The 14,468-nt window shown below is 36.0% G+C and overlaps 3 protein-coding genes across 5 annotated transcripts; 2 read left to right on the top strand and 1 right to left on the bottom strand.

Annotated features, from left to right (window-relative positions):
- Positions 1-2,317: 2,317 nt before the first annotated feature.
- LOC117927524 lies at positions 2,318-4,781 on the bottom strand. Of its 3 annotated transcripts, XR_004653369.1 has the most exons (5): positions 4,568-4,781; positions 3,557-4,476; positions 3,334-3,487; positions 3,161-3,231; positions 2,318-2,984 (listed from the first exon to the last, which is right to left on the bottom strand). XR_004653369.1 is itself a non-coding variant. In XM_034847068.1 (3 exons), exons 1-3 carry the CDS (start codon positions 3,338-3,340, stop codon positions 2,760-2,762), a joined length of 303 nt encoding a protein of 100 aa, XP_034702959.1. In that variant the 5' UTR covers positions 3,341-3,421; the 3' UTR covers positions 2,318-2,759. The 3 variants fall into 3 exon arrangements, 1 of the variants encoding a protein (XP_034702959.1); XR_004653367.1 differs by having other exon boundaries at positions 3,334-4,476; XM_034847068.1 differs by lacking the exons at positions 3,557-4,476; positions 4,568-4,781 and having other exon boundaries at positions 3,334-3,421.
- On the top strand, positions 3,555-5,802 carry LOC117927518 (short-chain dehydrogenase TIC 32 A, chloroplastic-like). Its single transcript, XM_034847058.1, has 8 exons — positions 3,555-3,694; positions 3,792-4,023; positions 4,172-4,251; positions 4,340-4,496; positions 4,599-4,680; positions 4,781-4,868; positions 4,954-5,000; positions 5,271-5,802. Exons 1-8 carry the CDS (start codon positions 3,571-3,573, stop codon positions 5,469-5,471), a joined length of 1,011 nt encoding a protein of 336 aa, XP_034702949.1. The 5' UTR covers positions 3,555-3,570; the 3' UTR covers positions 5,472-5,802.
- A 1,771-nt stretch (positions 5,803-7,573) lies between these two features.
- On the top strand, positions 7,574-13,408 carry LOC117927281 (methyltransferase-like protein 17, mitochondrial). The gene is made up of 12 exons (XM_034846753.1): positions 7,574-7,778; positions 7,892-8,157; positions 8,515-8,588; positions 8,702-8,796; positions 9,067-9,164; positions 9,390-9,473; positions 10,350-10,430; positions 10,585-10,665; positions 10,753-10,848; positions 11,522-11,601; positions 12,605-12,693; positions 12,844-13,408. The coding sequence occupies exons 1-12, from the start codon at positions 7,646-7,648 to the stop codon at positions 13,185-13,187; spliced, it is 1,521 nt and encodes a 506-aa protein (XP_034702644.1). The 5' UTR covers positions 7,574-7,645; the 3' UTR covers positions 13,188-13,408.
- The last annotated feature ends 1,060 nt before the right edge of the window (positions 13,409-14,468 follow it).

The raw sequence follows: 14,468 nt of genomic DNA, 5'->3' as shown, positions 1-14,468 counted from the left end.
CATGACGCTAGTCCTGGTTTTGCTCTAGAAGAAACACTGATTTTGGGCATTGATGGCACTATAATGTTCCAGCGGCAGCGGAGTTAGTTGCCTAATACTTTAATAATTAGTCTATGCCAACATCTAAACTAGTGAACTGAAAGAAGGTTTATAATAATATGCCCACAAGAGACTACATATGCGAAGTTGGGGAGGCATGACATCACTCAAGATCCACCATATAATTTAGGGTCTAGTTAGGGGTTAGTGGTGGGTCATTGATAGATCCTTTAATGATAGAGAAACCACTCTCTATCAAAAAGCCTATAATGTAGGAGATTAGCATCTCGAAGTTTGTTTTTTCAGGGAAATGAAAAGATATTAGAGAGAGCCAAAACCCACCTGTCATGAATGGAGATTAAAGAAATCCACTAGGAATCTTTGGGAATTCGAGTCTTCAACTCACTTACGACTCTGTTACTCAGTCGATTCCCTGGAAACCTCGATTCTAAACTCAATCAACTTATTGAAAAACATGATTTTATACTCGATCAACTCAACTCAACTCAACTCAGCAGTCATCCGTAGGCCTTTTCATGTTTTTTTTTTTCTTTTCCCCTCCTTTGGTAGGTTATGTGGGGATGCATCTTTTGAGTCTAAAAACAATGGGCAAGTGATAATGTTCAACTGGCAACCTTATTTGACAAGAAACCAATTAAAGAAAACTAAACAATAGTATATTCAATCAAATAGTTTTAAAACAAGGAGGTGGAGAGTTGATTAGGCTCATCATCCCCAGATTATTAATATAGACAAAGAGATTGGAAATCCAAAAATCCTAATTTTAAGGGGAAACGGGTCCCCTAAGATTCTGGGCTCCCACAGAAACGAGTGGCAATCATTGAAGAATGGTAGTATTGAATGACACCATTCAGGTATGCTTTTGATATTTAAAATGGGGTTTTTGATTAGATTGGGAAATGACAAGATGCACAATTGTATGTGGTCTTTTTTTATACACAATTGTTATATACTTTAGTCTTATGGATTCGCTCCTCTCAATGCAGTCAAACATAGTTGGCTAACTAAACACCCAGAGACAGATAGAGTGTGATGTATAAAAAATGATGCAAAATCTAAGGTTTGATAAGATGGGTTGTATCCAAATGCCAGACAAATCCACTTGAAAGGGACTTTTTGGCTTAGAAGGTTGCATATGAGGAAATCATATTAGGGCTTTCCTGTTTTTTTACCTTCTTAACTGCTCTCTGTGGCTCATATAAGTTTTGTGTACACTTTTAACTGCTTTCTTTCTTTAACAACTCTTTGAACTTGAGAGCACATGTGTTAACAGGAAGGTGTTTTGATGGAATTGCCTTGGAGATCAAAGTCAAAGCACTTTTTCTAGTTCCAAAAAATTCTCTAGTCTATTGAAGTTTATTATATGCATTTGGGCTTTCTTAAAAATCTTGAGTTCTTTCTTTTAGGAGGGTTTTGACCAATTGAAGTTAGTCAAACTAAATGATGTCCATCCTAAACTTTGGTTTGACCAGAGCAGTTGAAAGCATTCAATTCAATCTCAAAGTGAATTTAGTTTCGAGTGACAGAGAACAGAATCCAATTTCAATATTTTAAACTACACAATTGTGTTCAAAATGTGAGCAAGGATTTGCAACTAATCAAATTAAAAAGTGAAGGAGAGAAAAGGGAAAAAGGAAAAACTTGCATGACAAGGACACCTGAACAACATACTAAACAAATAGCAGCAAAAAAACTAAAGAAGGCTGAGAAAGTATTGGCATGAGATGGGACACCCTAGTAGCAAGTAAATAAATAGCAAGAACAAGGTTTAAAAATACAACATAGAGAAATCATCAATCACCCATATAAGAGACATTAACAACAACATCTCCTCCAAGCCAACCCCACTTCCCCGAAAAGCATCATCAAATAAAGCTTATTTTCAATTATTAAGTGGAACGTGGAACACCGAATGGTAAATTGATAACATTGTATTACTTTTACAACGAATATATAAAGCTTTCATTCAAATATGATTAAGTTATTTCTCATTGTAATCATATTATCGACATACATCATCACATATACTTTCAATAGTTCACAAGGATTTTGATAAAACTATCGTTTTTTTTAATATTTATTGAAATATGATAATTTTAAAATTATTTATAAATTTATGATACTTTTTATATTATAAAATTAATTTTTTTTTTGAAAAAGTAAATTTAATTCTAATTGTCATTTTAAATGACAAATTTCAATTAAAAGGGACTCTAGAGCTATTATTATTATTATTATTATTATTATTATTGTTTGTTTGGAGAAAAAGAAATGAAGAGTAAGGGTGATGAACCAAGGGAGGGAGTCAGGTGAATGTAAGAGATGAGATGTGGATAAAGGGATATGAATCATATGATGGGAGAAGGTCCGGTCCGGTCCGGGCATATGAGAGGGCACGGGGCCTAGAGAAGTGCTCCAAAAAGCTGAAATTTCGTGACTTCTTTTGCACCACTTTTTCATGGACCCACCCACCTTTTTCTTCACATCTCCAATTAACAATTAACAAACGTGCCCCTCACATTATCAGTTTTGATTATAACTTCACCTCCTCATTAATTTATTATTAATCATAATAATAATAAATGACCATCCAAAAAGAAGACTCAAAAAGTGAGGTATCAAGGTCCAATCATGATTAGAACGAGTTAATGTGGAGTGAGAGGGTACCTGACAGAGTTGAAGGGGGAGGGGTATGGTTGTCATTTTGCTCCAAGGGTTTCAACGGTAATGATTGTCTGGTAAAAAAGAGTGGCAGATTCGAGGCCGTAGGATTGACCGATCTGTTGAATTTTTGAATCGCTAGCCTCACGTGCGATTCCCTTTCCGCGATTCCAATCTCTCTGCATCGACGCTCGTACTTTGCTTCCGTTGCATTTAATTAATCGCCGACCCTTCTCCGTCCGACCTACTATGCTTCTGAATCTCTGATACAACAAAGCAAGAAATCATACAGTGCTGAGAGGCTGAGGCTTAGTAATATACGTCACTTCTTAATTAATAATTAATTAACTAATGAGTTGATCAATTCAATCAACTAGCAGCCATAATTTTGTTTCTTTCAGAGAGAAAATTGAGAAGAATAATTAAATCAAGTGATTACCAAATGGCTCAGAAACAAAACGGTGTCGTTTTCTTCGGACTCTTCACCCACATTTATCGGCCCTTTCGCCCCTGTAATGACAAGAAAACCAAATAATCGACTTAAGAATCGGCAAATTTCAGTTTGAAAAGGTTGGTTTAAGAAACTGTATGAATAAACAAGTAATAAAATACCAATCATGCAAGGTTTTCATCTTCGTCAATGAATGACAAACATCCAATCCCCCACTCTCCACTCCATCCATTATAAAATCTCATCCCAATCCACGCTTTCTCTTCACGAATCACCTTCCAAACCTTTCCAATCTTTTTTTTTTAACGTCTCCCTCTGAAAAAGAAAAAGGTAAACTGCAGAGCCTCATCGCCTGCAAAAACCTGACAAACTGCAAATACGTACCTTAGCTTTGACAAATGCTTGATGCTCTGAAATACCTCCTCGGCTCATTCGGAGCAAGTGGGTATGGCTCCAAGTCCACAGCCGAAGAGGTAACTGAGAACTGCCCCGATCTGGGCTCCATCACTGCTGTCATTACTGGTGAGTTTGCTCAACAATAATGGTTGATTTCCATTGCATGATGAGTTGAAAATCGTTGTTTGTTTAACTGATGATGATGGGGTTGTTCAATTTCCAGGTGCGACGTCGGGGATAGGGGCGGAGACGGCCCGGGTGCTGGCGAAGCGCGGGGCGAGGCTGGTGCTGCCGGCGCGGAGCCTGAAGGCTGCGGAGGAAGCGAAGGCTCGTATTGTGGCGGAGTTTCCCAATTCGGAGATCGTCGTCATGGCTCTCGATCTTAGTTCGCTCGACTCGGTTCGATGCTTCGTTTTGGAGTTCGAGTCTCTGGATTTGCCGCTCAATCTCCTCATGTAAGCTCCAAAAACCGAAGTTTTGCCTCTGTTTGGTTCCTGAGAAAATGAAACCATTCCAGATTTTCGTACTTCGTTGCAGCAAGTAGTGAAAAATGAGCTTGTATGTTTCCCTCGTACAATCTGATTATCTTTTCTTTGATCTCAGAAACAACGCCGGGAAGTTCACTCACGAGCATGCTATCTCCGAAGATGGAATCGAGATGACCTTTGCTACCAATTATCTAGGTAAAAATTGAAGAAAAAAACTGAAATTATTATTTATTCAATTTATTTGAGCTAAGTAATATATATACATTTTCAATGAATTTCTCAGGTCATTTTCTATTGACCAAACTGTTGCTAAATAAGATGATCGAAACGGCGAAAAAGACCGGCGTTCAAGGTCGCATCGTGAACGTATCGTCGACCATTCACAGCTGGTTTTCCGGCGACGTAATCCGTTATCTGGGGCTGATAACCAGAAACAAAAGGTGAGAGAAAAACATTGAAAAATCCGGAACGGTAATTGGACTGATTCCAAATAAATGATTATGGCTTTGACCTTTTCTGAAAATTTGTGTCGGTGTCTCCAGTCAATACGATGCGACACGTGCTTATGCTGTCTCGAAGCTCGCCAATGTTTTGCACACCAAGGAACTTGCTCAGAGATTGAAGGTGATTATTAAAATCCACTGAAAAAGTGAAATTTGTTGTTTTCTCAGGTTTTCTCGGACTTAATCGTATTGTTTTCCTCTTTTTTCTTGGGATCTTGCAGCAAATGGATGCGAACGTGACTGTGAATTGCGTTCATCCAGGGATCGTGAGAACGAGGCTCACCAGAGAAACCGAAGGCATCGTCACAGGTTAGATCCATTCTCAAACCGATTCTCATCCGAATCTAGTCGAGTTCTCTCTTCAAAATCTGAAACTTTACTTATCAATTCACAGATCTGATCTTCTTCTTGACTTCAAAGTTCCTAAAGACAATTCCTCAGGTAATCCTCGCTTTTATCTCCTACTTTTTTTTAAAAAAATTTCACCATATTTTCCAGAAATTTCCGGGCAACCAAACAGAAAACAAAGAACGAAAGAACAAAAAAAGGTCTAAATAGTACTATTTTTTTTTAAACGCGACGGCTTCAACTTTCTTATGTTCCTTTAAATCTCATATCTCACACTTTCTTAAATTTTCTACCCTATTTTCCACTACTTTCTCGGCATCCGAACACATATTTTTCTTAATTTTTTTAATTTAATTTTTGTAGGCTGCAGCTACAACCTGCTACGTTGCAACGCATCCAAGACTCGTAAACGTTTCCGGAAAGTACTTTGCGGACTGCAACGAGGCATGGACATCTAAATTGGGATCCAACTCACAAGAAGCTTCCCGCCTGTGGTCCGCTTCCGAAATCATGACTGCCAGAGACTCCAGAGCAATCTTCGATCCACTCGACGCCTCAGATTAAACCACATTAAATATTACCAAAACAAAACAAAATTAAAAAATAAAACACCATAAACAAATACCAGAAAAGCATAATGTTAATTAGCCGAGAGAGAGATTTAGAAAATACACCTTGTATACAGCTTCCATTACGGTATACGTAGAAGAATTAATTAGCCTATATATATATGTTAGAAAAAAAAAAAAAAATCCATTTGTGAGATTGGATTTTTCTGTAAGGGAGGGGTGGTGCCCACTAGACAGGCGGAGAAGGGGTACCATGCACTACTGCAGGAGCTCTGTGTGTGATGTAGTATTCATAATGAGAATATTCTTATCTTTATTTTTTGTGACCGATGTGGGACTGACGTTTTTGTATCACCTTTCACTTAATTTGGTTCTTCCCTTGTCGTGCATGTCTGCATGGAGAGCTCCAAAACTAGGCTCTTTATTAGCTTGTGCGATTCACATATTGGTAGTGGAGATGATGAGGCTGTCCTTGTCCGACCCAACTGAAAATGACTCTGCAATATTCCATTGATTTTGAGATTTCTGACACCTTTCAATTAAACCTAATTTTGGAAATCTAACTTTCCCTCTTTTTTCTATCAATATCCCAACAAAAAATATATTCATTCTTTTCTTATAAAAAAAACACTATAAAAGAGATTAAATTTATAAATATAAAAATTATTTTATCTTTTTTAACCAATTAATTCATATATATACTTTTTTTTTTAGTTTTGAATTATATGCCATCCAAGTTTGGCATTGATTTCAATAATATTAGAAGTGTTTTATAATATTTTCAAGGATTCTTTTATAAAATTAGGATGTGTTTGAGAGTAATTAATCATTTTTTATTTATAACAACTTTATTAGTGATGGCTTCTAAATAGAATTGCATAAAATTTATATATGAACAAAAAAAAAGGTGATATATCAAGTAGATTTAAAAAAAAAAATTACTAAACACCAATTTTTTTTTTTATAAAAAGAGACTCCAAACATTAGATAACACTAGTCTTACCTTTATTTCAAAATAACTTCCAATAAGATTTTAAGAACCGATTTGATAGTGATTTTTAGAAACGCTTTTAATATTTTTAATACCTTAAATTTTTTATCGTTAAAGTATTAAAAATGTTAGAAATATTTTTTAAAATTATTCCCAAATGCACTCTTAAGTATTTAACAAATAATTGATGACATAAACACTATTAGTTTTTTCATTATATCAAAGATTTTTTGTACCATCATAGTCATAGTATAAGTATTATTAATTCTATAAAATAGAATTGTGTGCAATGATTGATCATAGACATTGCATGAGATTATGTTTGGTTTGTGGAAAGTAGTAAAGAATGAAAAAATAAAAAAAAAATATTTTTCATGTTTGGTTGTATTTTAAAAAATACAAAAAAAAAAAAAAGTATAATTAAAATTGTTCGAAACTACCCATTTTAGTAATACGGTTGAAAAAACATTAATCCAAATATGATATAATTATTAAACAAAATAATAACTCGGTGAAAAATATTAACCTAAATATAACATAATAATAAGATAGCTAATGCGATATGTAATCCATAAAGTAATTATATCGAATTAAATCTTATTTGAATTGATATGTTAACTTCTCAACTTCACATGTTTTATTATTTAATTTACCTATTTATTTAATTTTAAATGAGTCAAGTATGGATTAATAAAACTAACAAGTAATATTAATATTATAAAATTTTTATTAATTTTAAAATATTTTTTATAATAATTTAAATATAATTTGTATGAGAAATAATAATTTTCAAATTTTCCGTGACCCCTTTTTCGAGGAATTAAATGTTTTAATAAAATTAGTACGTAGATATAATCATATAAAAGCTATGTATATCTTTTAAAAATCGTAATGTTTTATTTTTTCACAAGTTGGCCTAAACGGTGAATGTACGTATCGCACTCAACGTATTAATGGAATTAAACACAAGTCCAACAAATTTTGAGCCCCACAGCCCAGTATAAGCCTCGACGCCGTCTAGAATACAGGCCCATACTCAAGTCCCAAGGCCCAACTCCCTAGACCCAAAGGCCAAGATCAACTGCGAAGCTCTCAATGTAAAACCCTCGCTAAAACCCCCCAAAAACACGCAGCAACCGCCTGAAAAACTACCGAAAGGCACCTCAATCGCGCCGGAAATGGCTGCTCTGGTGCCAGAAACTGCCCAAAGAATCTTCACCCCCGAAGCCCTCCGCTCCGCCGCCAAGCAATCAGAGCGCTGCCACATCGTCCCCGTCCGGCTTCGCAGAGCCATCAAAAAATTCCTCCGAGGTCTCTCTCTCTCTCTCTCTCTCTCTCTCTCTCTGTCCCTCTCTACGTGATTCGGTGTTTTTTTATGAAAGATTTTGTGTGGTTTTGAATGAATGAATTCCGTGTTGTTGCAGAACAGGAGGAGCCCCACATGAAGAGGAAGGTGCTGAGGCTGTCAGAGTCGTTCTGCGAAATCAAGGATGTGAATCTACTGCTCACAGCCTCCACTTCTAGGGAGCTGGTTGAAGATCCTCTCAAGTCCATGGAACGGTCCAAGCGGTGGAAGATCAAGAGTGCGTACGGTGACATTGGGCTCAAGTACAGAGACGATGAGACCGTCGCTTATGTCGCTTCTCGAATGCCCGCTGTTTACTCGGCGTGTTATAGAGTTCTTAGTGAGGTACGAAAATTGACCTAGTGGGGTTTCGTGTTTGTTTGCTGGGAAAAAGGTTGGAATTTGGAGGAAAAAGAATGGAATTTTTACTTCTCTGCCTTCTGTTGTGTGAATTCTTTTAGTGAAACCCATCTTAATTGGGCCGTGGAGATACGTTAGACTCAATTTACTCCTACCTGATGAAAAATCTGGGACGTAAAGTTTTTGGTTCTTTTGTTTTCCTGCATTTCTCGGGAACCAATTGGAGCCCCCAGGGTTATAAAGTTTATTTTATTTTATTTATTTATTTATTTATTTTTGTGGGGTGGGTGGGGTTCAAAAGAGATAAATTTCTAGGAATTAATTTAGTCTGTTAATTTTTAGGTTCGGAGAAGATTACCTGGGTTTTCTCCAGCTGGGGTATTGGATTTTGGTTCTGGAACTGGTTCGGCACTGTGGTGAGAGGCTCGGTTGGCTATCTTCTGTTGGTTACTTGGATAGAGATATGAATATTACCATTAGTCTGTCTTCACGAGAGTAATTTCATTGGAATTTGAATAAAATGCTGCAGGGCATTGCGGGAGGTCTGGCCACGGACTTTGGAAAGAATTAATTTAGTTGAGCCATCAAAATCGATGCAACGTGTGAGTCAGAGCCTTATACAAGGTAGATAATGATACAAAATCTTCTCAATTGGTTAGATGCTTTGATCTGCAAATTTTTGAAGTTGATGATGCCATAAGCAGTTGTTAACTATGGAAATAAAAAATGTGGAATCTACCGTATTTCATTTCCTACTTTATGAGAAGAGCTAATAACTTATTGGGTGCTGGATGAAATATTTGAAATACAGTAAAGAAATACCATCATATGACAGAGATGTTTGAATGGTCAAGCAAATTTCTGATGCTAATTTGCTCTAATTAATTGTCTTAGATCAGAAGAACCTGCCTCTTATACATAGCTATGACAGCATTCAAGCTCTAACTCAGAATATCAGTAAGTCCGAGAGAGAGCATGACCTTGTAATTGCTGTAAGTTGTTTAGTTCTCTGTTCTTTACTAATTGTTTGGCCATGAGATTTTTTTGTGCTCGGGGCTAACTTGTTTTGTACTGGGTTTTAACAAGAAGTAAATAAATAAGTTGAAGTCGGACACGTTCTTTGTTTCTTTTATTTCCGATTGCACGCACAGAACTATTTATTATAGGCTTCTGAATCGTGCTAGTTAACATTTAATGTTTTCTACTGTTTGGTGAAGTCCTATGTGCTTGGAGAGATTCCTTCCCTGAAGGACAGAATTACAATAGTGCGCCAGCTTTGGGATCTTACACAGGATGTTCTGGTAAAATTTCTTCTCTATGATGAGTTTCATGTCTCATGATGTCCATGTTTGTGTGGTCAAGTAGGATTTGATGGTTATACAATAAAGGTCTATGCCTTTCATGGAAAGATACATGAAAGCTCACATCCTAATATTGGTCACGGTAAAACTTCTTGTGTATTTATAGATGTAATATCCACTACTAAGGAATTTCTCACTGCTTTAATTTCTGCATGTTCTGTGTCTGAGCTTTCAGGCAGTTGTTTCCCAGAAAAATGGAGGCCAGATCAAGTGACATTGTTATATTATTGTAGGAAAATAGCAACTATTGGATGCTGCAAGTCCAAATTATGTCTTCATTTAAGATGAAGAAAATTAGTTTGGTTGAGATGAATAGCCCAATACTACCTGATTTTTTTAACTCTTTGAAGAATCAAGTTAAGAAACCCTGAGCCCTCTTTAATCACATTAATCTCGTGGTCCTAGGGAAGTTTCTCACTTTTCATGTCTGGATATTAAAGATTAGGGAAATATGAGAAATGAATGCCTTTGAGAAAAACACAAAATAGGTTAATATGCAATGAGAAATATTGAGATGGATTTTATGTGGTTGAAGAAACCACTGGAGGTGACTTTAAGAAGATGAGGCATCAAAAATTAAAATGTTTTGGAAGCTAAACTGGACATGACAAAAATTTCAAAGAATTAATTTGAATTTTCATGCTGTGACTGCATATATGATTTCTGATAAGTTTAATTGCCGTGTATGTTCCATTTTAAATGCCCATAATGGATATTTAATTCAGGTTTTGTAATTTGAAAATTCAAAGTAATTTGAATTTTCATGATATGTAATTTTTCTTCATTAATCTTCTGAGAAGATCAAATGTGTGGCAGGTTTTGGTTGAACCTGGAACACCTCAAGGATCTAATATCATATCTCAAATGCGATCTCATATTTTATGGATGGAAAAAAGGGTATGTTGATTGGTTCCTGTCAATTATTCTATGGGGAAGGTTTTTTCTGAGCTTGGATGCTAGTTCAAAATTTGTTGCTGGAATCCTCTTTCTTTCTCATTTATAATTGTTCTTATTCCTGCTCATTTATTATATCGTTTTGCTCATTTCTTAGAGAAGTCGTAAAAATGAAGATGCATCAGATGAAGTTTCTAAGGATAAGATGGCTCTCAGTGGTGCATATATAGTTGCTCCTGTAAGTTTGATGTTTTTCTAATCAATTTCCTTTTGGATTACCATGTTGCACCTCTTCCTTGTTTCTGAAATAGCTCTGTTGTTGCAGTGTCCTCATGATGGACCTTGTCCACTGGAGAAAACTGGAAAATATTGTCATTTTGTTCAGCGCTTGCAGAGGACGACATCACAGCGAGCATACAAGGTTCCTCCTTAGTTTACCATGTTATGCTGCCACACTGTCCCAAGATAATTTTTGTGTTTGACTGTATATTAGATGAACTAGGTACAGATGTCAGGCAGGAGCTGTCAAATTTGTGTAACTCTAAAAAATGGTATATCGTGACACAACTGGATTGCCCTGTTATCTGCTTCTTCTATATATCCTATGGGAAAATTAGTAAAATCAAATGTCTGTGAATGTAGCCTGACCTACGCGGGTGTTTCACTTATTTGAAATGTTATATTAGTACGTTTTAATAAGGACTCCCAGATTTTGCTCTTATAACATATGATAACTGGATGATTATTGTAACATGATGTTGATATTTTATAACTAGTATCTATACTGGCCCTAAATTCTCTGCTGATTGTATCTCCTGTGATAATAATCTTGTGGGCTTCAAATCTCCATTTAAGGTTCAGTTTGACAAAAACTCTAATTTCTAGTATTGTTCTCCTCATATATATGTATATATATATATATAGTAAATTAATCTTGTGATAATTTTGTGGTTTCTTTTCTTTTATATTTCTCTTTTTATTAGATAGAAACATGGCATAGACCCTCTTTTGAAATGGTTTAAGTTCTTATTGCTTTTTGAGGGCATGGAATTAATGTTGGTTGTCTGTTTCTCTTATCCATTATTGTTTTGTAGCGTTCCAAGGGCGAGCCTTTACGTGGTTTTGAAGATGAGAAATTTTGCTTTGTTGCTTTCAAGCGAGGACAACGACCACGGTAAATTCCACGTTCAAATATGTAGATTGAGTTGTTTACACAGGTTCCCTCATGAACACCAATCATTTGAAGGCTCTTGAGTTTTAAAATTTTATGCAAGCCTATATTTGAAGCCACTCCCTTGCATGATTTCTGCATGCATAATTGAATTAAATTTGTTTAAGCAATGTGCTACATTGTCCTCTCCAATCTCCACTTCTGCAGAATGTATATAGGATTACTAAGTTCTGTCATTAGTTGAACCACAGTAGCATATTGGGTATATTGAGCCGGAAGGTCTAAAGTATTCATTGTGCAAACCCCTGCATCAAGTGAAAAGCCGCAACCTGGAGTAATGCCATTCTTTGTCTATTGAACAGCATCTATAGATTCCTCACACAATGTGGGGAATAGCGGCCTATTGGTTGAGATGGAAATAAACCAAATGTCTTATTGATATTCTGCAAGTCATATGAGTTATGCACAGACCTGCACCTTTTCAGGTGATGGGAAACTCATGCATACAGCATGAGGATGTGGATGATCACATTTCACCAGTGAAAAGTCTAAAAATGTATGAAGGTGGTCAGTAATTAAAAAGTCCATATGCATTATACAAACACGTGCAAAATGAAAATGATTTGATGCTCACATACGTGAAATGAGCTAAATGACCAGTAGTCAAAAGAAACAGTTCTTTCTTCCCCCCTCCCCCCCTCCTTCCCTTTGAGCAGGTTTAGATATATGCATGTAAATAGTCCCTTTGGTATTCAGAGGATCTCATATTGGAAGGAGTTGGATGGCATGTCTGGTTCTGGGTAAATCAGTTTATTGAAATAAAATAGTTAAAACAGTCTTAATGGTAGATCATCTTCATGAGATGATACTTCATCAACAAGTACTTTGATGCTAGTGAGAATATTTGCCCACATTTTTATAAATCTGATTCTTAATATCTTTCTTTTTCTCCCATTCAATTGTTAAACATCATAGGTCATGAATTTATCTGTTTTATTTGGCACAGGGAACCTTGGCCACTTGATGGTATGAAATTTGATACTTTGAAAGAGCAGCATGCAAAAAGAAATCCAGAAGACCTTGAAATCGACTTTGGTATGCAGTCTACTTGTCAATACTCAATTTCCCCAAAAACATGTCTCCAAGAACTTGGTCTAGACGTGCTCGCATGCTTGCTTGTGTACACATCCATTTCAGTTTATTATCTAAAATTATGGATTCAATTTTTTTACTTGGTTTTGTCAGAGGACCAATTTCAGTTGGAAGATGAGGATATCCCATATCAGGAAGATCCTGTTTCCTATGATTCTGATGTTATAGAAACAGCTGCCATTGATGATGACAATGAAGAAGAAGAAGAAGAAGAGGAAGATGAAGAAACAACAAATGCTGATCTTGGTAGCGGTTGGGGCAGGATCATCTTCACACCTGTCCGGAGGGGCAAGCAGGTTGCAATGGACGTCTGCAGAGCAACCAACCGTGAAGGATCTGAGGGCTCATTTGATCGTGTGGTCATTACGCAGAGTAAAAATCCCACATTACATCGACAAGCTAGAAGATCTCTCTGGGGGGATTTGTGGCCCTTCTAAACCAGGAAAAGGGCCATTCCTTTTCCATATTGTCACAAGATGTAAATGCAGACCATGTTGTTACATCAAGCTAAGACCAGCTAACATTTCAATTTCTCAGTACCCGCTAAATATTCAGATTATTCTTTCATTTCAATTCTGCTTTACCAATGTTCATCTCACTACACAGATATTCCAAAAATGATCTGCGAATGACAATTTGATGTCATTCCAACGATTAATATCGTAGCAAAATTACATTAACTTACATTGTTCTTTAAACTTGAATATCTTGGATGCTATGTCTGCATAGTTGTGCCACAAAACTCTTCTGAGTTGAAAATATTGCAGTAGAAAAATGATATTGAAGTAGGCTGATGAAGCAGTTATTTCCCTCAGGAGTAGGATGTTTTTGGTTCTAATTCAGTATAATACAGACGACAGCAGTTAGGACATAGGAGGGCCCAGCTCTGGGGTTTTCCAGGACTACTCTCTTTCAGATTTCACTGTCATGTTCTACTCATCAAAGTCCCATGAGTCCTCTTAGCTCCTTCAAAGAGGTGAGCGAGCTACCATGATTTAAGCTCGGATTAATTTTAAGTCAAACATGTTTAATATGTTTAATAACTTAAATTAAGTCATTAAGTTTACAACCATCCTCTTGAAGTCTTATTTCTTTTGTTGAAATCTTAATACAATGTCTGCTTTCATTCAACTAGTCCTAACACAAATTGCTATAATAGTATCATTCAAGCCTTTTAACCCACAAGTTTAAAAAAAAAAAAAAATTACTTAAATTAATTATTATTATTATTAAACTGAATTAAACTAATTGATTTAATTAGTTCAATTCTTAATACACAAAAATCAGACTCAATCTATTAATTTGATTTCAACACTCAAAAGTAAACATAAGCCAACCTTGAAAAAAAATTGCAGGTTTTGCAGGCGGATCTTAAGACTTAAGGGAGAGTCAGAATCTCATAATGAATTGCAGTCTCAAGGCTTCAATCATAGAAGAGAAGAATGTCATTCAAACACTCTGTGTTCAAGGCATACATCAGTAGGCGTGGAATTTAGACATGATCCCATATTATTGCAGCTTGAACTACTTTTTATTCGGCTTGTCTTAATATATGGAGGAGAAGAATCCCATCTTAATCTCTATTTTCAGCAGTTTTCACGTGCATTACTGTCCTGAACATGGATTTTCTTCGACATGATTGAGCTTCAAGCCCAAAATTTATCCAGGGGATAACTTAATTGGCCGACGAAGATAGCTCATGATGATTGTCTAAAGTT

This window comes from Vitis riparia, chromosome 2 (genome assembly GCF_004353265.1).
Source record: "Vitis riparia cultivar Riparia Gloire de Montpellier isolate 1030 chromosome 2, EGFV_Vit.rip_1.0, whole genome shotgun sequence".
NCBI classification, from domain to species: domain Eukaryota; kingdom Viridiplantae; phylum Streptophyta; class Magnoliopsida; order Vitales; family Vitaceae; genus Vitis; species Vitis riparia.
Note: the sequence above shows the minus strand (reverse complement) of the source record. Positions and strands in the feature narration are given on the sequence as shown.